The sequence below is a fragment of the Hypomesus transpacificus genome, chromosome 25 (genome assembly GCF_021917145.1).
Source record: "Hypomesus transpacificus isolate Combined female chromosome 25, fHypTra1, whole genome shotgun sequence".
Classification (NCBI taxonomy): Eukaryota; Metazoa; Chordata; class Actinopteri; order Osmeriformes; family Osmeridae; genus Hypomesus; species Hypomesus transpacificus.
In genome coordinates, this window is record NC_061084.1 from 2,511,269 (window position 1) to 2,536,098 (window position 24,830).

General features: G+C 41.6%; 1 protein-coding gene and 1 pseudogene across 1 annotated transcript; one reads left to right on the forward strand and one right to left on the reverse strand.

The window, feature by feature from the left end:
• Positions 1-3,770: 3,770 nt before the first annotated feature.
• Positions 3,771-4,237, reverse strand: LOC124486915 (annotated as a pseudogene).
• A 6,368-nt stretch (positions 4,238-10,605) lies between these two features.
• Positions 10,606-17,955, forward strand: LOC124486916 (PC-esterase domain-containing protein 1A-like). The gene is made up of 7 exons (XM_047048795.1): positions 10,606-10,684; positions 10,767-10,846; positions 12,706-12,929; positions 14,034-14,184; positions 14,531-14,777; positions 15,000-15,056; positions 17,789-17,955. The coding sequence occupies exons 1-7, from the start codon at positions 10,606-10,608 to the stop codon at positions 17,953-17,955; spliced, it is 1,005 nt and encodes a 334-aa protein (XP_046904751.1).
• Positions 17,956-24,830: the final 6,875 nt, after the last annotated feature.

A 24,830-nucleotide genomic window follows, 5' to 3' on the forward strand; every position in this document is an offset into this window, starting at 1 on the left:
CTCATCCTACCTGTCGGGAAGATCCTACCAGGTCTCCTGGGGAGGCAAACTGTCAGGCCCACGCCAGCTCTCCACTGGTGTCCCACAGGGCTCCGTCCTTGGTCCCCTCCTCTTCTCTCTGTACACCACCTCACTTGGACCAATCATCACCTCCCATGGCTTCTCCTACCACTGCTACGCTGACGACACGCAGCTGTACCTGTCATTCCCTCCGACCGATCCGGGGATCTCAGCTAGGATTGAGGCCTGCCTCGCAGACATCTCCGCCTGGATGACTGAGCACCATCTCCAGCTGAACCTTGCCAAAACAGAACTTCTCATCATCCCGGCCAAACCCTCCATCTCCCATGACTTCTCAATCACCCTGGGATCTGCGACGGTGACCCCCTCATCCTCTGCCAGGAACCTTGGGGTGACCATGGACGACGAGCTCTCCCTCACGGCCCACATTGCTGCGGTCTCCCGGTCGTGTAGATTCACCCTCTACAACATCCGGAAGATCAGGAGATACCTGTCTGAGCACTCCACCCAGCTGCTTGTCCAAGCACTTGTCCTCTCCAAGTTGGACTACTGCAACTCGCTGCTCGCCGGTCTCCCATCATGCGCAACCCGCCCTCTTCAGAGAATTCAGAACGCAGCGGCCCGTCTGGTCTACAATCTACCCAGACGCTCCCACGTTACCCCGCTCCTCATCTCCCTCCACTGGCTACCCATAACGGCCCGCATCAGATTCAAGACCCTGGTACTGACCTTCCAAGCAGTGAATGGAACTGCGCCCGACTACATCAAGTCTCTCCTGCAGCCTTACACCCCCACCCGCCACCTACGGTCTTCTTCAGACAACCGCCTGGTGGTCCCACCTCTCAAGACCGCCCGGTCCCAGCACAAGCTCTTCTCCTGCCTGGCACCCCAGTGGTGGAATCAACTCCCCACCTCCATCAGAGACACGGACTGTCTCTCCACCTTCAAGACAAGGCTCAAGACGCACTTGTTCCGGGAGTACAATGGTACTTAGGAATGGTTTGCTGAATCCAACGCTAGTTTCCTCAAGGTTCACAATGACTCTTGCTTAGACTGTTGCTCTTGTTGGTTAGTGGTAGCTGATTTAAACTGTTGTATTCTTCTTTTTTAGTTAATCCTATTTTTATTGCTTTCCTACAGGTACACCTGCACTTAGAGATCAATGTTGTGTAATTTTAACTTGTTTAACTACATGCTCTTATGGTTTCTTCCCTTTAGCACTATTTTTTGGTTGTTCACAATATGTACTTCTTGTTTTTGACTACCCGCAATGCTGTGGGGCTATCTTGTTGTTATTATCAGTGACCTATGCACTTTGTGAAGCTCTCTCTTGGAAGTCGCTTTGGACAAAAGCGTCTGCTAAATGAATAAATGTAAATGTAAATAGGGGGGACTCAGGTGGCTGAGCGGTTAGGGAATCAGTCTAGTAATCTGAAGGTTGCCAGATCGATTCCCGGCCGTGCCAAATGACATTGTGTCCTTGGGCAAGGCACTTCACCCTACTTGCCTCAGGGGGAATGTCCCAGTACTTACTGTAAGTCGCTCTGGATAAGTGCGTCTGCTAAATGACTAAATGTAAATGTAATAGACACAGCTACCAGAGCCTTTTTAAGGAGAGTCTGCCCACTCCCTATTAAGCCCCATTGTACCGAATTTTGTTGCAGTTCCACCAGAGTTCCACTGGGAGTGATCGCGGTCGAGTGCAAAATGAATGGGAGTCTATGGAGCTAAACGGCTAAATTTGTCTCTTTCGCCTGATTGTCGTTGATAAATCTCAGATTTGATTATAGTTTTTGCATGTTCAACATGGATTACAGGTCAAAAATTGAATGAACGAGTACTTATGTCCTTTCGATTTCTTACAGGGTAAGTCGTTGTTGCCCATAACAAGCTAGCATTCTGCTAACGCATGTTGATTGGTTAGTGGAGGACACACTATGACCAGAGATCCCGCTTGATGGCATCCGAAGCAGAACCAGAATGTCAGAGCATTAGCAACATTAGCAACAACATTAGCAAGCCTTAGCGCATTAGCAAACTCTTTCTAACATGTGTATCGACAGGGAGAGCCTAACCTGTCAGCTGTGTTGTCGATGCCTCGAGAGTAAAGTGGAAGTAACCAGAGCTTGCCGTCAAGCGGTAGCTCTGGTCGTACGATATGTATGACGTCAATGCCATTTTCAAAGGCTTTTTAGAACAGAAAGGCGACTTTAAAAAAAATCTAACACCCAGTGGTGTGTGGTTTTTTTGCCTCCCCTTTCGATTTCAGAATTCAAATCACTAGACAAAAAATTATATCTTGAGAAAAGTGGATTTTGAGGGGTATAGCTCCATAGACCTCCATTCTTTCTGCACTCGACCGTTAGCGCCCTCATATGGAACTTGAGTGGAACTGCAACCAGTTCAGAACCCGGAAGTTTCCCGAGAGTGGGAGTTCTCTCTTTATTAGACATTGGCTGTGTCTACTACCGCGCACTTGTGCACTTCGAGCACTGACTTTCAGTGCTTAGGGCGCTTCACTCCCAAAACCAGAATAATTCAGTGCACTGAAAGTACCAGGATGGCGCACTGCAAACGGTCCAAAAACACTGTGTACAATAATGGACACTACTCGCCCTAAACGGGCGCCATCTTGGCTACGTAGCGGAAAAGGAGGAGCCCTTTCGGCAGCTTTTTCCACTTAAGTGGAGAAGCGCGTTCATTTTGGCAGGTTTTGCGGGTGTGGCGAGCAGATTTGCGTCCGTCACGTCCACCAAGTGTTTAACGTAGCAGTATTCCATTTAAGACAGCACTTATCAGCGACAGAGTGCACTGAATATGTAAGTGCACTGTTTTGCAGGGCACTGTATTGCAGTGTACTTCATAAAGTGTGCGGTAGTAGACACAGCCATTCTCTGCAGCTACTTCTGTCTTCCAAGATGGCGTCCCCATTCATTCCTATGAGGCAAGCAAGAGCGCGAAACCGGACGGCGCCATCTTTCCAGTTACGGCTCTTCCAGTCTAGAGTAGAAGTGGCTCGCCTTTTTCCTAGCTCAGAGACTTTTTTTTCATTTTTTTTTTCACTGATATTTATTTCACAGATTTTAGACCTGAGGCTAAATTTTGACAAACAATGGAATATGTAGCCTAATGTAAGATGTTTCAGGGTGGTATGTACAGTTTGGATGAACACTGGGGAGCATTAATTGGAAACTTGCCCCCCCCACAATCCTGACGCAATCCCCCCTCAACCAGCACCAGTGTTGCCAGGTTCGCGGTTTTCCCGCGGAATTGGGCTACTTTTGAAGTGTTGCCGCCGGTTTAATTTTTTGTCCGCTGGTTTGGGTAGACGTATTTTGCAGGCAAATTACATGAATATCTTAATATAAAAATCCATATTTTAAATGAAATAATGTATTTATACCCAAATCCTACTAAACTGACTCCAGATTAGCATGTACACACATGGACATGGGACACGCCCACATACACACGTACTTTGCGTGTACACACGTGCCTAATGCTCTCAGTTTCCTGAGAAAACCTCCTGAAAACCACTTTTAATGCTGGCATACTAAAAAATTGGTGTGACTTTGTAGATATTACAATACATTTGGCAATGATTACAATGCTGTTGGACTTTAAAAGCAGTGTATATGGTTTGGCAGGGGCATATTTTGAGTTCTGATATTGGGCTGGTTTTTGGGCTGGTTTTATCGACCATTGGGCTGGTTTTGGGCTGGTTTTGATTTGTCATTGGGCTGGTTTTGTCACACAGACCTGGCAACCCTGACCAGCACGTACATCCCCCTCCCGGACCTTCCGGGAGACTTGGGATGCCTGCCATCAAAAGCCTTGGACTGAATAGGGTCCCCAGGATTGTAGAATGGGTGGCACATCACATCAGTGAAGGAGTGTGTAATTTTTTAAACATACTTCTTATCTCATTGTCCCGTAATGATGTGTTAGATGAGTCCACCACAATTACAAACTTCACCTTGGAGTTAGTAACATACCCATATACTTTATAGTCCTCAGTCTGTGGGGGAGAGCAGGCCAAAGTAGAGTTCCCTTTGGTCTGCCATTGCTTTCCCAACAGCGGATATCTTCTCCTCGACCACGTCCAAAGATGTGCGCACCGTGTAGTGGAACTTCAACTCATTTTGAGTAGGAACACTCTTGATGTACAAGGGGTAATTATCTTAACTTAAGCGATGACAGCAATACACACCGCCATGTTGGATTCCCTAGCTCCGAGACTTGTGCAAGCTTGCAACTAACTGGTTACGTCATACTTTGCGACAACCAGTCTCGAGTTTGTGAACTGAAGCTGGATTATGATGATGATCAGTGTTGCTTACTATTACGATCTTATTGTTAATATCATCGTTTAGGTGTTAACTGACAAAGTTCTAACAATATAACGACCATAACAATGTTGTGGTTATCAGACATGATTTATCCATCTTCGTCTTTGCTCCAGAATAACGTGTTTCTATAATGACGCCGTAACATGCCACGATATTATATTATGGCAAAGGCTGATTACGTTTGTCATGCCATCATGAGCATAATGCGCGTTCAATACAAAATGGTTAAATCTGCTTTAAAATAACGAAAATAAACTCTACAAACAACCTTCATACGTATGTGTGCAACCATTTATCAAACGTGCAACAATAAAGGCAGGCAACTGTAGATGATCAAGTCCTTGTTTTCATTCAGCTCAGGTAAATCAGCGATTTGCTGATGTTCCATTTGTGCACGTCCCCTGTCCGTATCCGCGAACACGTTTCCAGGCAACTTTTCTTGATTAAATGGGGTGCTAGTTTACCCATTGAGGATTGGTTTCAAATTTAGCAAAAATCTGGAAAAATTATTCTATGAAAAAGTTAGTAGTATGAGCCAGGTTCGGGAATCGAACACAAATTATTGGGGGAGATCGTTTTGTAAATGTTGACTAGAGTTAAAAGGATAAAAACGACCGGAAGAGCCTGGTGCCTAACCGTAAATGCAATACTACCTACATCCACCGGGGCCGTTGCTTCAAGCTGAGGGGCGGCGGGTGGGGTGGGGTTCTGCTTTAAACAGGTCAAGTACCTGCCACTTTTCTACTTGCTTCGATACCAGTTGAGGAACTGAACTTCAGCAAGGGCAGTCATTCGTGATCGTGATGAACACGCTGAAGTGGTAAGTGTTTATCTCACATGCTAAACTATGGTATGCTTTAGATAAATAGTTGTATTGTCACATGAATATTTGTTTATCAGTTATCATCATGTCGTGTATTTGAAAGGTTATAGTCAGTATCGTAAGGCTATATGTTGCCTAAATTAACGTTGACGCCCAGCTCGCTAGCCATAACTAGTTCATTCCAGAGCCATTTTTCTATGGCTCTGGTTCATTCGCTCGCGCAATGCGTCTGATTATAGCCGTTAGCTCAGACTCAGAGGTTATTCAAATGTCACATTAGCATAGCGAACCTGACCTTACCAAATGTCAGGCTTTACGTTTACTTCACTCAAACCCACATTAAAAACTTAACGTTAATAACATTATAGCTGCATACACCTGGCAGTGTACTCACCTGCCAATAAAGTGCGCTGTGATTGTTGTTGAAAGTCAGCCTTAAGGCTAGGTAATTAACTACTACTGTAACTGACGCTAAAACCCAGTCTAGCTACTCAACTGTGTTGTAGGCTAGACTTAAATACAAAACACTACTATTACACTACTACTACTAAACAGTTGATTACACTAGAGCTAGGTTAAATATACAAAACACTACTGTAACCTATACTATAAGCTTCGCTAATAAATACCACAAACCTAGTGTTTGAACACTTCGGAACAACTATCAAAAACTACTAAATACGCCAGAAAATAATAAAGCCTCATTAGTATTTCGTTTGGTCTCAGCATTGATATTTTTGACCCTTTTGTGCTTTGTAGATAGGAAAATGTCACCCAAAAAGAAGAGATATCAGAAGTTTTTTCACCACCCAGAGCGAAAGTAGCTATAAAGGTCGTTGTTAGTTATCTAGTTGGAAAACTACCCGTGCAAACCTGCTAGCCTTACATCGCCACCCATTCTACAATGGAAACATGTTTTGAAAGTTGTTAGTGTAGTAGCTAGAGCATGTCACTTTTGCTTGTATTAAATCTATCCCTAGCGTCTGCAATCTTTCGACCATTGTGTTAGTAGCAGCTGGTCTTGTTGAAGCCAGAAGGAGCTACCAACCCACATAATGGGACCGTGTGTTTAGCCTAGTACCAGCAGGCTAGCAACTCAAAAGTGATATTAACTAGTAATAGGCCTATATGATCCCTTGGATAGTAATATGGTTATCCCTGATATCTCAACCAATGTCAGCAGTCAACTAAGCATGGTTAGTGTCTGTATTAAATTGATGAATTACTGTGCTGGAACTGGGGCGAGAACGAGTCTTCGAACCTGTGTGTATGCCTTGTGTATGAAATTACCACATCAAACGCGACGTGCTAACATGGATGCAGCTATGAAGCCGCCGGGTTTGCTTCAGGGAAAATGTATTTTTAAGAAGCTTCCCAATGGAAACCTCGACGAGACTAAGGTTGTTTGCACCTGCGATGCGGAATTACTTTACTATACAAGTTCTTCCAGTCTCAAATACCACCGAAGCGCAAAGCATCCTTTAGCTAATGCGGAAGATGCCGGGCCAAGCACTGATGTAGCGCAGGGGAAGTTAACTAAATTCTTCGCCCACCTGGCTTGAGAAACCCGTTCTCAAAGACTTATCTTTAGTCATTATTTGGGTAGCACACCTATTCTGAATGCCTTTGCTGGAATTCAAATGAGCCATTTTGATCTAGATTAATTCCAAGATTACAGTGAGATTAATCTTGATTTAAAAAATTGTTCCTACCAAAGATGGGACCAAACCTACGTCCTTGTAGACAACCCAATTCAGAGAACAGGAACATGGCCCAAAACGCTAGCTACAGTTGTTATCATTCACACTTATACTTCGATGATGTATGATGTATGCATCATATAATTAACACATTTTTAATTGCTCAGAGGTCCAGTCCAGATGATGTAGGCCTAGTACAGCTCCATAAAACCTAAATTACCTACGTATAAAAATAAAAAAAATCTGAACAAACAAATGCATTGCATGTACTTCTCATTAGGTCATTTTGTTTATTAAGATATTATTTTAAAATGCATTTAGGAAACTCAGAAATCCAGTGCAGACATAGTGCAGGCTGAGAAAGCAGCAACGTTATAAGATAAGTGTGAACAACAGAGTAGGATGAACCAGTCACATTTGTAACAGTAAATGTTCATGACATACAATAAATATAACACTTGTTTTGTTATTGATTCTGATATACCCATTGCTGTTAAGATGATTTTATTTACATGATTGCACTGCAATGTATTTTACATTGAAAAATCTATATTGTAGAACTGTACTTTAATGACTAGTAGCCTATTGTTCACATGTATTCTCTCAAAGTAACTTTTGACCTCAAGAATCATTATAAGATATTGATCTGCTAAATACTGCTGTAAAACAAGTGTTAGCCTAATAAAATGTATCTTTATGTTTCCGGTTTCAAATTCCTGGCTGTCCACATCTCTGAGGAGCTCTCCTGGTCCCTCAACACCTCATCTTCCTGAGGAGAGCCTGTGGAGGGCTCGGGGCATCACCAGAGATCCCACCTCCGCTCCTGCACCAACAGGCACTGAAACTGCACCACCACATTACAAAACTACACTCAGACCACATATCTAGTCACTTTATATTTACATGTAAATTATATTCATACTCTTTACTACAAATAATTATGTATTAACTTATAATGGAGTTAGGCATGAAAGGGTTAACTGAAGTTCGGGAGGAAGGTGGCACACCAAGACTCCTTCTCCAATCAAACTCCACCTCCATCAGGGACACTGACTGTCTCCCCACTTTCAAGAAAAGGCTCAAGACGCACTTGTTCCGGGAGTACAATGGCACTTAGGAATGCTTGGCTGGACCTGATGTTAGTTTCCTCCAGGATCACAATGACTCTTATTGAGTGACTTGTTGCTCTTGTAGGTTAGTTATAAGGAAGTTAAGTCTTGTACTCGCTGTGAAATATTTTACTGTTGATTGTTCTTCTACAGGTACAGTCCTGTACTTTTTGTGGTTCATGTTGTTTTAATTTGTAACTTGTATAACTGCATGCTCTTATGGGTCTTCCCTTTTGGCACTTGTTTAGTTTTTTCACAATGTATGCTTCATGTTTTGGCTGCTTGCAATGTTTGGGACTACCTCGTTGTTATGATCAGTGACCTATGCTCTTTTGTAAAGCTCTCTCTTGGAAGTCGCTTTGGATAAAAGCCTCTGCTCAATGCATAAATGTAAATGTAGATGTTAACTAATACGCATCAGCCCAGTGTCCAATCAACTAATACACATCATCCCAGTAAAGCACGGAAGAATGCGACCCAACTCCCCTTGTATAAAGTATCTTCCGTTCCTCTGGTCCTTATGCTAGCATGTTGTTGTCACCCTCCCACCCTTCCCTTTCTTCTCTGCTTCTCCCTGTCATCTATCCAGGCTTCCCAGGGGATCTGCTCGAGCTGCTGCTTGGCCGTGACCCATTAGGACTCTGCCACACCCCAAGTCCATGCCCGGACCTCAGGCCCGGCTCTGCTACCGGCCTCTACCAACCGCTCCAGGCTCGTTTCTGCTACCAGCCTCCTCCACCATCGGGCTTGACTCTACCACCGGCCCTGCTTCAATAAAAGTTATCTATTCAATCTATGGTGTGATTACTCAACTCGTGAAGTGCATGTACAGTGAGGGGAAAACATCACCCCTACTGATTGTGTATGTTTTCCCACTGACAAAGAAATAATCAGTCATTTTTTGAAAATGATTTGCATTTTAAGGAGTGAAATAAGTATTTGATCCCTCTGCAAAACCTGACTTAGTACTTGGTGCAACGTACAAAATCAGCAGGGGATCAATTTATTTTCCTCACTGTATATCGGTAACTGTATATTGGTATCTGTATAATACTACACATACCTCGTAAATGCAATTCTGGTCCGATGCTTCAAATGAACTGTTTGCTTTAGGACCTGAAAGCTATGTATATTTTATGTTTCAGTATTTCATTTACGGAGCAAGCTAATATAATTACTCACTTTTTCATACAGTTGTAGAAACAGGGACCAGGTGTCATTGTTGTAAATAGTAAACCCATGGAAATGATCTTGTATTAGAATTCAAAGAATGAATATATCTAGAATTGGCTGCACATTTTCTTCCGTCTCTCATTCTTTTACCTGGTCTTCCATCTGAGCAGCAAGGGAGAGCTCCAAGCTTCTTGAAAAGGTGGTATGGACAAGACATCCCACTGTTAAAACTGCTGGAAGATGAAGGCTAGCATGGGAAGTTCATGGCCAGGAGGCTGAATTCCTAGATCGCATTAGCATCCACTGCCAGCTGTGCTGCTTCAATGTTGCCTCAGTTGCTTCAACAGGCCAATTTCTTATGTATTATTTCCCAAAATATTACAGTTATGTTGACTAATGAAGAACTGTGATATCCTGTGATTATTGGTCTTTGGAAATGAAAGTCTTGGGAGATTCACCCTTTTACTGAATTATAAAAGGCTATAATCCCAATGTAGAAAAACGAACCAAGTTTAAAAGAAGCTTGCATCGCGCACTTTTAAATGTGTCCAGGTCTAGATGCTGCCAATGCCCTATTCTACGTACGTTAAGAGCTATGTTAAAGTTCGAAGTTATATTTATCATACAACAGGTTTGAACGATGTTGAACAAACAATCAAACCCAACGTTGAATAGATGGAACTTTAGGTTATCCGACGGAAAACGATCAATATAACCAAAACTCAATGTCAATTCCATGTGTCTTCTATCTGCAGAAATGGATGACCTAATCAAAGTAGTCTTCTATTGATTTAACAATAAGGAACTCTTATATTCTAGACCCATGTCAGTAAACTGAAGGTAGTAGCACAAAAACAATGGTTGATTATATAAAGTAAGAAAATAAAAATAAGTAGGCTATTTGTGGCAATCAAAAACAACATATTTGATGAATGCTTGAAATGTTTAATTCTGAAATAAATTGATTGCCATGATTTGGCAAAGAAACTCACAGCCATACAAGAAATATCATATGAAATGAATGGGGGTCATTTTAGACCTATGTGTGTATTAAATGGGTAGCAATACAAAAATGATATTTATAAAAAAATAATAATAAAGAAAAAATTAAAAATAAGGGCTTCTGATGACTATAAACAAGGTAATTGAGGAATACCTGGAATAGGCTACTGAATGATTCAGGCTATTAAAAAAAAGAGAAAATGTACATTCAGTGGGCCACGACAGACAAATGCACACTTTGCAAACCAGTAGGCTACAGTTCAGTCGCAATAGCTTAAAGCAATGGTAAGTAAAGGCCTACTTGGGATTTTCACAGCCAAAACCGTTAACACATCTAGTTTACCTCTAATGTTGGACCAAGTGCAAGGCCTAACGACATCAGTTTACATTTACTTCAATAATGTTAATTAAACTATCTTTGTTTTGATATGAAGAATGACACAATTAACCACGGGCAGGCGAGCCATCTTCTTCGGAAGAAATTCGTAATCGTGCTCGGAGACTCAAGTAGGCTATAGTCTCATTTTGAATTAACTATTGTGTTTCATAAAAGTGATTTTGACTTAAACAAATCGCTTCCTTTTCATAGTCCAGCGGTCAGTCTACAAAGACTTGGTGATTCTGCTACAGAAGGACAACCTTCTCACCCAGGCCCAGTTAAAGAAAAAGGTGAACTCGACATGCCGTTTATATTTGATGCAGGAAAGGTAGTTGTACAGCTATTAGACCAATGTAATTACAGAGCTCAATTGTACAGTATTTCACAAAACACCTCTCACATTTTTGTAAATATTTTATTACCGGACACGGAAAATAAGCCACGTGTATAAACCCAGGGATGGATTAACGAACGGGCCTACCGGGCCCAGGCCCAGGGGCCCATGAGCTCAGGGGGCCCCTAAACCAGAGCCTCCGCGCGTGACGTCGCTGTTATTAACATTGTATTGATATGAATATGATGATATGACACGATGCGCGTAGTCGGTATATGCTAGACTTAATTCATTCATGTCAGTAACAGGGCCCCAATAGTCCTACTGAGGGATGGATTACCGAACGAGCCTACCGGCACCAGGGGCCCATGAGCTCAGGGGGCCCCTAAACCAGATCCTTTGCGTGAAGTCTCTGTTATTAACTTTGTATTGATATGATACGATGCTCCGTAGCCAGTATATGCTTGGCTTAAGTCATTCATGTCAATAACAGGGCCCCAAAAGTCCTACTGAAAAACTAAAGAATAGCCTAAACATTCACTTTGAAGATGTCACAAAGAAACCATCATGATACCTTTCAAGTGAGTGTTTATCCCCTCAGTTTATCTATAGGACTTTAGAGGGGCTGAGTACTCCATGCAATGTGGGCCCTTCAACTCTGTAGGGAGAAATCCAAAAAGGAAGTGCAAAACAATAGCATTAGAGCTCTGTCTAAGCACCCCCACCCCCAACCTACATACAAATGTGCTGTTTATGTGGCATTTCTGTAAAGTTGTTCTTCATGAAGACCCCATTATGATGTTATCCACCCCTGATCTGTCTGAATGGAGCCCCTCAATCATAACACATCATAACATTTCACTGTATGATTCTTTAAATATGTTTTACTGGTAGGCCTTAATTAGGGGACAAGTGAGATTCCTTACATGATCTTAAAAAATATATATTTTGAACAGTTTATAGAAAAAAAGAAAAAATAATCTTTTTTTTTGCAGGGGGGTGGGAGGGGGGTGGGGGGTGGGGGGGCAGGGGTGGCCCTTGACACGTCTAGGCCCAGGGGCCTATGGTTTCTTAATCCGTCCATGTATAAACCGCACCCCCCCAGAAAGAAAACTTAAAGTTTGTAAATTGGAGTCTAATCCGCACTGGAATATAAACTCCACTTTAACTTTCATTAGTAATAACCCCCCTTTCAAGTGTTGTGAATTAAATTAGCTGCACGGTCTGTAAATCTTGAGAAGAAGCCACTTTTTTTTAAAGAAGTGAATGAACAGATAACAGTGTAAATTTGCTGTCCCCTCAAAATAACTCAACACACAGCCACACATGCCCCACAGATGCTCAATAGGTGATTGACTGGCCAAGCATGTCTCCAGACCTAAACCCTATTGAGCATCTGTGGGGCATCCACAAATGGAAGGTGGAGGAGCACAAGGTCTTTAACATCTACCAGCTCCGTGATGTTGTCATGGAGGAATGGACTCCAGTGGCAACCTGTGAATCTCTCAAGATAATTAAGGCAAAATAATGGTGGCCATACTGTACATGTATTGAAAAGTAGATTAGGTGTGTTTGAATTGACTGAGTATCTTTGAGACTGATAATTTCATTGCATGGGGTGAGTCAAATCAAGTGCATCTGAGAATTTGTCCTGGTCTGTAAAGGGATTCACATCATTTGGTTGCTTGTTTGTTTGCCCCACCATACCCCTCATCCTCCTTCTCTTCCGCCCTCTCCCCCTCATCCTCCCCCTTCTCTGCCTCACCCTATTCCTCATCAACTACCTTCTCCTCCCCCTCTTCTTCCTCTTCAAAGGGGGAGTTGGAGTTTGAAAATGACTGCCTGTTGGAGGGGGGGCCAATGAATAACTCAACTGGATATAGGGAGGTGCGTGAATATCGGTCGGATAACCACCATGTCCGCTTCTATTTCATCACCCGGATCTTCTCGGAATACGTGGAGAGCATTCTGGAGGACATCCGGTGTGGTTTGAAACCAGACCTGGTCGTGGTCAACTCCTGCATCTGGGACATCTCCAGGTGAACGCCTTGTTTTGTGGTGGTGTTGAGACATGCGTACGCACACATGTAAACATGCACAGGACGTGAAACTTCATACCCCAGGGTTGAAATTTTTTTAAAGCACACAAAGAAATGAAGGAAAACATCACAGTGAACATTTTTGTTAATTAGCAGTTTATTGTAATTGCATAAATGGATAGTAAAGTAGCCAGCTAGTAAGCAAGCTTAGATTATTGTTGCAAACTAAGCAGGTTGAAACAGACAACATTCTACTTTATATGAAACCTTTAGTCACGTTTCACTTGCACTGACACGTGTCACATTACAATGTGTTCACCTTGATACTTCATCTTACTCAAATCAGGGCTCTTTGATGAAAGTAATCTGTGATCTTGCATGTTTGGTGGCAAATGTATTTGTTGTCTCACACAAGCAAACTTACCTTGTCACTGCCCATTAGATCAGGGGTGGGGAACGTTCGGCCCGCGGGCCGTATGCGGCCCACAAAAAAATTTGGTCAAGCCCGCCATGGCACTGCAGGAACCATATTATTAGGTGCATTATTCGTTGGCAGCAGCACTATTTTAATATGTGGAAGAGGACTGTGGAGGCGCGCAGCGTTGCCTAGCAATGTACGCGCTCTGGGCACACGCATTAGGCCTAAGTGTGGAATTCTTTTCTAGCAAATCAAACCCAGAATACATTGCTGGTTTGGGCTAAGCCCCGAATGTTTACAACGTATGGCTCTGCGCCTGATTAAGACTCAGATCAATAAGCAAAAAATGCAGGCTGCATCTGTGCCAGCTAACATCACAAACCTCACCAAAGAGAAGCAGTTCCAGCCATCACATTAGGGGTGAGTTAATTAAATGTTTGACCAAATAAGGCAGGCACATTTTTAAGTTGATGATTCTGTACGGCCCCCGAATGATTTTATAAATATCCAAATGGCCCTTGGCAGAAAAAAGGTTCCCCACCCCTGCATTAGATCAATTTCAAACTATTATCCTAGAAAATGTTGAAATAGCAAAGTGTGTGCGTGTCCTTGTGTGTGTTTATGCATCTTTGCGTGTGTGTCCCTGGGTGTGTATCTATGTGTCACTGCATGTGTGTATGTCTCAGATGGAACCGTCCATGGGAGTTGAACTACAGGGATAACCTCGGGAAGTTCTTCACGCAGCTGAAGAGCATCCTCCCTAAGGAGAGCCTGGTGGTTTGGACCCTCACTATGCCAGTAGGAAACAACATCAGGGGCGGGTTCCTAGTGCCCGAGGTAAACACACGTGCATATGCATGTACACACACACATTTAAGCACACAGGCACGTACACATACATACACAGAAAGTCAGAAGTTTACAAAGGCTAATCAATATTTCCTTGATTGTTTGATTCATTAGTTGGATTCATCAAACACAGGAAGTACTGGCAGTTCAATATGACCTTGATTAATCAATTAATTCCATTGTTTATTAATTGATTAATGTTTAATCCAAGGAACAAATGAATCAATAAACAATTAAGGAATCAAATCAATCAATAAAAGAGCCTATTGAACATAATCTTCCTGGCTCTTCCATGGCCATATTGAACCCTGACCCTTGACCTCCAAACCCGCAGATAGCCCACATTGGCTCGACAATGCGCGAGGACATTGTCGAGGCCAATGCAGTCTCAAGCAGCGTGGCAAGTGGGTTTGGGCTGGATGTGTTGGACCTGCACATTCATTTCCGCTCCCAGCTGCAGCACCGCGTCAAAGACAACGTGCATTGGGACGCCCAGGCACACCGTCAGATCAGCACTCTGCTGCTGCAGCACGCTGCACAGGCCTGGGGTGTGGCCCTAACAGGCCCGCACACTGTGCTGGGTCAGTCACACACACACACACAGGGTTAGTCAAACAATACGCAGGGTTAGTCACACATACTCACACCACACCAGCCTGTTTCAGTTACACACACATGCATGCACACCAACACACCACATCCCTACACATACAGTATACGCACACAAAGACACACACCTCATATGCACATCGCACACACCTACAGCTAGCCCTGACTAAAGTGGAATGTATTTCTCTCTCTAGATATCCAGGATGGCCCCAACCAGAAGCCGGTCGGTGAGAGCCACACCATGACCTCTGGTGAGTGGCCCTGCTGTGTGTGTGTGTGACTACCCCTTCCTACCCACCCCCCCATGCTACCCACCTCCACGTACTGGTGTGTTGTGTGTTGACCTTGGTCATATGTTGTGATATGACCCTTTGACACACAACCTGTTTAGTGACTTTGGGAGCTGGAAAGAGCACACTTAAACCTAAAAAAAATCATAACACAAGAAGCGCAGAGCTGGTTTTCCCTACTTATAGCGCGGATAGGGCTCAAATTGACTTACACTTATTGATCGCTGGCTATCAATACTGAAATGAATGAGAGATTGACAAAGCTTGCACGGAGCAAAGGCACGGAAAATGAACGTGCCTTTGTCAATCTGTCATTCATTTCAGTGTTGATAGTCAGTCATAATTTCATCAGCGTTTGTTGTGTAGCCCTTCAATCTTTTAGCAAAATGTCATTTATTGGCTAAAGGATGTCAAACATGTTGCGGGTTAGACTTCAGTTGGTCTATAGTATCCCAACATTATCAACATTTCAAGATTGCGTTGTGGTCCACAGTCTTAAGTTTAAACACACAGCAACATCATAAACATTCAATGCTCTAATTAGATCCAGTTATACTGGCAAAACATGTAGGCCCTAATGTTCTTCAGTTATTATCAGGACATGTTCCAAGTATTGCAAAAATTAAAGTCATGTGTAATTAGTAATTAGGAACTTCTAGGCTATAGGCTTACATGATGTTAGCCTACATGTTGATGCTATAAGTTAAATTGAATAGGCTATAGCCTATCATATGTAACAACTTTCAGAATGACAAGATATGCAGTGCAGCCTATAATACTAGACAGTAGTCAATATCATACTAGTTGAGAATGTCTATTGTGGTTTTATGTAGGCTATTACTGTAACATTGGGACTCCAGTTCCAAGTGTGGATGGCGGGTTTCGCAAGGGCAGTAGCGCATATAAAACTAAAGTTGCATCAACTAAGCGGCCTATCTACTACAACCAGCCTGACAGACAATTTTGAATGGCCTAGCCGATATGTTTTGTTCCCTTTACGGACTACAGACTAAATATAATTAAATAAGCTAATCTTGGGCATTGCGTTGTGCACAGGATTTCTTTCCTTCTCAATTTTTTATGCTGATAAGCCATGAATGCATCTTTCAGGCTGTTTGAAAGGTGCGATCCTATCCCCCCTTTTGTGATTGAACACATAGTCAATAAATGATTCAGTGAATCAATGGATTTGGTCTCAACAGTTCCTTTCAACGTTGTACCTTACTCAATCCAGTTACCCAACATTACAAGCATTACATTCTGATGGGCCTACTTAAAGCTCAATAATAAATGTAATTTAGCTTCTTGTTACGTTCACACACTCTTTGTAGAAAAATGGGCATTCATTGCAGTCAGATGTAAGAAGTTGTAAAATGCACACCTCTCGATATTTCAGAAATTCTATTGTAAGCTATTTTATTGAGTGGCCTGTTATTGTGCTAGAAATGGGGGACTTTGCTTGTGAAGGAGGAAGTCATGTGCAAAGCGAGTGGAGACAATAAAGTGTGGCCGGCCGAATTGAGAAGTCATGGAGCCCTGTAGTCTGTCCGCGCATATCATTATTTTAAATTAGAAGCCTTCAAGAACGATCGGTTACACTATTGTGAATCCAATTATCATAAAAGCCCCCGCCCATGCCATCATCTCCTTATTAGGCCTACCTTATTATTAGCTATTGATCAATGGCTTAGCCTACCATTAGCCAAATAGTTTAGAACTATCAAAGTTATATAATATGATCATTTTCGCTCGTGTGAATATGCAATTAGTTATGTTTATCAAAACATACTAGCTTTTTACAGTAAAAATGATTGTTCCCGCCATGTCATGACATGAGAATTGCACTTACCAGTCAGCACACAAATGTGTTGGGGCTTCTGTTAAGCCTGATTTAAACTTCAAACTTATAGGATCCGTGGACGCCGCATAAAGCCACGCAGGACCACACAGCCTGGCCGCATAGGCTACGTGCAACAGCTCAAAAGTCTAAAAGCGCGTAGCTACTATGTCAACCGCAAACAATGATTGGTTGGATGGCGGAGGGAGGGGTTACACAGAGTATGGATTTCCGTCTAAATTTGTATCGCATCTCTTCATTCATGTTGCACTCTTTGACCACCTCCTTTTGCGTTTTCTGTCTCTGTTTCTAATTAACTTTAGCAAAATAAGTTATTCCGACTCATGGTACATCTCCTCCTCTTCATACAATTTCACTAGTTGTCTGAAACGCAAAAGTTTCGTTTTGTCTTCCCAACATAGGAAGGTAACTAAATAGCTACTAGCTACCCAGCTATATCAGGGGAACAATCATTGTTTTATAATTTAATCTTTAATTATTCTACTTTAAACTTTAATGCAATCATTGTTTCGTTTATCAATCGTTTCCTGCACTGCAAGTGAACAAACCACAATTTTGCGTGACAGCGCTGTGTAGTGCAAAATATGCAAAGGCTATCTACACAACAAGGCCGCAGAAATATAAATGCTGAGCACGTCTCTGCACACCCCCACATTAAGAACGCAGACCTGTGAGAATAAAGATCACATTATAAAAATCACACAAAAAATTATTATAATGATATACTGTGTACATTTTGACTTGACCACTTCTGAATTTTCGTTTAATCTCTCTCTGACCTCCCTTTCCCCCTCCTCTCGCTCTCCCTCCCTCTTGATATGCATCTCCTCTCCAGGTTTTGTAGCCCTCACCAGGCCAGCACCAACCCATAAGCTCAAGAATAATTACCTAATTACGGAGAACAGACTAGCCAAATTGAAATGGCGATGCCGATTCAGTTTGGATGCCAGGAGGAGATACTGGTTGAACAACATGTACACCAATTACACCAAGCGGAAATAGACAAGCTCCCAGGTCTTTGCTGCAGGACAGCATATTATGTATATATATATATATATATATATATATTATTCAGGATATTCTATTTGTTATCAAACGACCTACTTTTAAGTTAATTGTAGTAAATTAATAATTGTTTTATGTTCATTTGTTTAAATTGTGTTTCTGTGTTTATTGTTCCTGTTAGTTTGAAGAATTTTACAATATTGTGCAATATTAAAATAAAAAAGCTCAATCTAAGTTATGAATCAGAATCAGGTTTATGGAAAGGATGATGATGGCTATGTAAAAGTGCACCATCATCCTTGGCAGGTTGAACTTTTTCAGCTGCCACAGGAAGTACATCCTCTTGATGAAGAAAGTGTTTTGTCCGTCTCTTAATGGAGTGACTTATCTTATTGGGTGTGCTTTGCCTGTAGCGTGAGTAGGCTGCCGCTGGTAAAACGATGAGCAAAACCCCAGCCAGCCGCTGGTGGGCCGCTGCTGGCCCGTCGGTCACATGTTTGCTGGGTAGTAGGTTGTGGTAGTTCCACTCAGCTTACCTATTACCTAAAACTCCGTAAACTACATACACAATGTTGGCTCCAAACATGTATCTAGGTATGTTTCCAGGATGTGATATCAAGACCCTGTATTTTTGTACACCCTTCAACTGGTTAGCTCCTGCGATTCCCACACAGCAGTAGTCAGCTTTTCCACGCAGGCCTCTTGACTGCAACCGAATGGTCGCATTTTTCGTTGATATTGACAATGATCGCTTCCAGTAAACCTTTTTTGAATAGCCATTTTCCCCTTAATAAATGTCAAGCTTATTTAAGTTTTTGTGGGCATATTTTCAGTTTGCAGATGGTAGGCCTACTGTTTGAAATGCAATTCCATCTGAGATACATTCCCAGTGACAACAATGTTAGAATAAGCTTGTTTCAAAAGGGGTTCTTTATTAATGAATGAATGCGATATGAGTAGGCTAAAAATGGTTGAAAATATCACCAGAAGGGAAAAACCTAAGGGACGTTTAAGTCATAGAGGTTAGGACCATTTTGACACCGGATTGCCCAATTTCTTCATTTTGATGCAACTTTTCAACTATGAGGCTGTTATATAGCCGATCACCCGTCCCTCTTGCAGGGGAAATGAGAAGACCGCCATTTCATTCCACACTTCACTCTTAGTTTTTTTAATTGTAAATGAGCAGCAACAAACGTATGCTTTTAAATCTATGCAAACTTCATAAATAATAAGTATGTATTTTTATGTAAAATATACAGAAATATTAGTTGTAAAATTTAAGTAAAAAAACGGATCATCTGCAACCAACGCAAGTGTAACCCAGGGTTACAGGGCACAAATTAATTAAATGTAAAATAAAATTATTTATAAAGAGTTACAAATAAATAACTATTATATTCACAAAAGTAATATACAAGAACTATTATTTATTTGTTGATTAAGAAAAGTGATGCCGGTGTGGTTTTGTCCCAGGTTGATGCTGTGGATCCATGTTCATATTTGTTTCATGTTTTTATGTTGGGATAACTTGCTGTGAATGTGCATCTTTCGGTGTCCAAGCGGGAAGGTTTGGGGTCTCGCGCGCTCTCGCGCGGAGAAAGGAAGGCTAACCGAACTAGAGGGAGACGAGAGACGAGGGACCAGAAAGAAAGAAAAACAAATAGCATTTTACTGAGAAGAAAGAAAGAGACGAAGATATTGATTTGGTTAGCTAGTAATATATGTTATTGTTTTGTGAATGAGTATCGATTGAGAGAATATTTGTTATTTTTCTTGTTTTCTTATTTTCCTGAAGTGGTTTGTTTTTACGGTGGGCTAGCCGAAGAAGCTCTGCTACAGTACGGTTGGAGAACTGTTAGCTGCCTCAGCTGTGTCCTTTTTTTCTTTTCTTCTACATTTTTCTACATTCCTTGGGGAGAATCCAGCGAGCGAACTTGGATTTCGCCTGCTACACCCGATCGTTTCTTTGAGTACCAGTGTTGGAGTGGTGTGAACTGGAGAGCCTTACCGAGTCATCTACGGGTTGCTAGCTACTGTGGCCAACAATCTGCTGGCTGCCTGAGAGATCAAGCAGAAAGAGCCTTGCTACGACTGGTAGGACAAGAGCCTGATTCTATTTGATTTGTTTTGTGACTACCCTGGAGCCAGACACTTGGACCCGGACTGATCATTTTCTGTGTTGTTTGTTGTTTTGAAAGACTCACAAAATCTTTGAGTGCGCGTGAGTTCACGCCGCAGCACTGTGTTTTGTATATGCTGTGATTTAGAGATGAGGTTGGAGTGAGGGATTTTTTAGAATTAGTTGTTCTACTACTTGACTTGTGTATTCATATATTTGTTGTTTTTTATACTTGTACTTTCAATCAAAATCAATAATCCTCTCATTTAATTAGAGTAAAATAATATCCAAAAAGTCAAGCCCGTTTTCCAAAATAAGAGTCCCACAACCAAATCAATATAATATAGTGATAATCCCATAGATATTTTAAAAGCAAAAATAAGCCACAAGCTAATAAGAATAAATAGATAAAACTTAAGGGAATCAGGGAGAACAATTTATTGACACTTTCATATTGATTTGGGGAGTTACTATTTTTGTGTTATTGTCATTAAGTCAATTGCAATTGTTGTTTGGTTGGTAAATGTGTTTTTTTCCATGAGAAGGGAAAAAATAAAACAGAGGTAATAAAGAAACAAAATATCAAAAACAATAACAAAAACAATTCTATTACCTCTGAAATATAGCCAACGTGTTCTGTGTGTTTCATTCTGTAGTGCAAACAGTACCATCTTTCCGAAGAACCAGATATTCTGATACATCTCCCATTGATCATCATTATTATTCTCTGTAGCGGTGTTAAAGTTAGACACTCGTTACACAAGCACACCCCACAATTTCCCCAGAAATTGTACCCTCTGTAGTTCCCTCTTGTTCCCCCTCTAATATTTGTAGTCAGGGTACCATGCACTGTAAACCATTTGTGCATACATGCATGATACATGCATGATCCCATCCACAAATGGAAACAATGACAGTTGAAATCTAATTAAATTATAATGATTTTGAAATGTCTGACATAATTCTGCTTTTAATAGCCAACATAGCAACCAGTCTGATGTCAAATAAAATGCAAATATGCATTACTGAATTGTAGTCGGCAAAAAAAAAGGAACTTGTTGGGCATTAGCTTCCTTTTCAAGTTTGTACGCTAGTTTTTCCTAGGAATAGGCCAGTGTTGTAACTCAATTATGTATCAGACTAAGATACATAAAGTCATGATATTACAACAATTTAGGAGTTGGACAATCAGAGAAAGGCTTTGTTGAAGTAAGACATACATCTTGAAATATTTGGGGTAAATGTATTAAATAATGCACCGACGGGTTACGAGCCTTCCATAGGCCCATGTTCATAAATTTAACAATTTTGGTCACCCCTTGTTCTCACAGGTAGGCTTACATTTTGGAAATGTCATGTTCCCATTGAATGCTTGATAGAACATGAATACATCGTCATCAGTAAGAGACATTTTTTTTGTCCTTCACTTTTTCCCTTTACTTTGAACTAAAGTTAATTAAAGCAAATTCCATGATTTGCTTCTTAGTACAATATATACATGTGAAATGAGTTGCATGTGCAAAACTCTAAAACTTTCTCACTCTGAAATGTGGAGTTGGAACATGTCAGATCACAGACGGTTTATATAACATGCATTCTGTTACTCAGCTGGTATGATACAAAGACAACACAGATTAACACATACAACACTCAGAGACTGCAGGTAGGTCTGTTCTGATATGTACAATTGATTTAGCTAGTTGTTGCTGTGACAAGCCTATGACCCCTGGAAGACAGATGTTGGAATTAAACATTTGAAAAAAAGCGTGTGGCAGCCCTGAAGAGACGATGCCTTCCGACCCCTCCCAGCACCAGGGACAGCGGCTCAAGTCTCCTCAAGTCCAGGATGGGTGCCATCCCTTTCAGAAACCTTCCGCTTCCTGCTCTCCAAATGAGCTGCATAGTTGCGAATCCTTTGGCAATCGGTGGCCTGGGCCACAAAAGCTGAGCCAACAGGGCCTCAGAGGGAGTCACTTCGAGGTGGAGGGAGAGCCGGCCTACAACGCGGCCTATCGCATAAAATATACTTTTGATGCCTCATGCACGGGCTTGAGCATCTGGTCCGGGTGGAGCAAGGTTCCCTGGAAGATTCCTGAGCTTAAATGTTTATTTTGTTTGTTTTGTAATTAAAATGTTTTTCATTGCCCTTTAGTCTCCAGTCTTCTGAACTGTGTACATCTCAGCCCTGGGTCTCTCTGGCTTGCCATACAACAGAGAAAGAAAGGAAGGAGGGAAATCAAGGCAAGAAAGTCACATTTTGTTTAACAGTATACATTTGTTGAACATTGTATGTAAGTATCTGTTTATCAACTTAGCTTTTAATTATTGAATTAATCGCTAATGCTACTGCCAATTCTCTTCTTAAATCTAATGATCTATTGTCCATCTTGATTGTGTGATATAAAACACCACCACACTGTAGATTACGCTGAATGTATTATATAGTCTCACAGAAATTAAAGTATTTTAAATGTGTGGACAAGGCTGACTAGACCTTCCCTTAGGTGCAGCTGCTTAAAATAATTGCAGTTTAAGAATATGCTCAGAGGTAGTAGCTCTGAGCAATAGTATGATTTCTGCCTCTCTCTCTGGTTGCTTTATCTCTCACTCCTTTTCTATCTTTTTTCTGTGCCTCCAGCTAAGGAAGCCAAATGGTATTTGCCGTATTTCTCCACTAGCTTAATTTTTTGTTCATTTCATTTGGGGTGGTGGATATGTGGTTTGAGGCACTACACACTCCTATATCCAGGCAATAACATGTATCAGGTGTCGTCACACACACACACGCATGCACACACCCACACACACATACAGGTACACAAAACACAGACAATCACTTAAACACACGCACATACTCCCAATTCCCACTTGCACTCATCAAACACGAACAAATGCACACGTTCACTAACACACATACTGTCAGGATGTTTAAATAAATGTTATTTCAATTAGCAACTTTCACACATCGCTGGTTAGTGTTGTGCACTGTTTGTTTTCCATATGCTTGTTTGCCAAGTTTACAGTACATTTACCAAACGCTCATCTGCAAGTCACTGAGCATACCTGTAAGAGATCAAGCTGAGAACTTTCACACCACTTGCCTCTCTACTCACTCACTCACGCAAGCATGCACTCACATCCTCCCATACACCACTCACTTACATAAGGTAATGCAGTGTAATATTGGTTCATTTGGAATAATAAATGGTTGACTTAAAAAATAATCAAGGTTATTTTCACGGTTACTGTCACATCACAGTATGACGTTTTCATGTTGATTAATTTAACAGCCATTAAAAGTGTAGTCTATGTATACCCATTTGGAGTAAGAGTGTAGTGAAAGGGGCTTGTGCAGTGATATGACAGTGAGACAGAGCATTCACACAGAGAGATATAGTGACACACACTTCTCTCTCCCTCCATGCGGCACCGTCTGACAGAATTAGATCATGTAAGCATTTAGCCAAGGTGTAAACACTATGCATTTGAATAATGCAATTTGGTTGCAAGGCATATGTAGTTTAGAAATGGTATTGTATTTCAAGTAGGGTATCTAAATCACAAATGTTGGCTCTCCATGCAGTGGATGGTAAATGTTTGCTTGACTGTGCCATAGCTTGTTAAATTGCCTTTCACTACCATTGATCAGTGAGGCCCCACAGCAGACGATTTAGTTGCGGTTGAATGTTTTGGGATACAGGCGTGTGCTGTTGTATATAGTATATCTATAAGTATTTGTGTGAGTGATGAATTACGTGATTGGGGGTGTGTGTGGTTCTCTGTGAGCTTGTGTATGTGAGTCTCCATCCTGTGCTTGGTGTCTTGGAAGGGCTCCTCCCATTACACTGTGACTGTTCATCAAAACCTTGCTCCCAGGCAACCCAGTCGCCTGGCAACACACACATGGTTCACAGAAAGGAGACATCAACAATGAAGGGAAGAGGAGAAGAAGAGATGGAGAGTACTCCTCCATCAGTTGTCTTTGACTATCTCTATCCTTTGAATACAAGCTCTCCTCAAAATTAATACTCTAGTTCTGCAGCAAATTGGGGACTAGCGTAAAATTGTCTCCAAAAAAAACCCTAATTAGTTGGTCTGGAAACCATGTCAGCAGTATGACATGTCAGGAGCAGTCAACTAAGAAATTACTGGCAATAAATTTGCAGAAAAACAGACACCAAAATCGGTTTTAAGCTTTCATTGTTGTTTGTCACCGTTGTTTACAGATTTAATAATAGCGCACTGCCAATTGTCGAGTGAGTCCTCTGTCAGCCCCTATCACGTGGTAGCTTGCCCAATCGGAGCCTTGGTGATCGAATACGAATTGTGGCTCCATTGCAGAGCTGTTACACTGTAGAGCTGCAATTACCCATGATGCCTGCTTACCGCCAGGCAAGCAACGGTCCATTAGCACTCAACATTGAGCCTCTGACACACACACACACACCCTCTCAGTGCTGTAAACTCAGTAAGGGAGGACACAAATCACTACTGACTGCTGCTTCTTTCTCTTTTTGTTCCTATTTCACATCACTTCTGTGTATTTCTCTTTTGCCTTTAGCCTTGTGTTTTATTCTAACTTTTAATCAATTTATAATTTATTGGATAGGCTTTGCCTTTTATATTGGAAATACAATGTATTTTTCTAATCCGATATTGTACTTAAATTAATAAAGAACACAGCTGCCTATCGAAGTAAATTATATTCTCTGGGCTTGTTAAATAAATTAAATAAATGTGAACTTTGCCC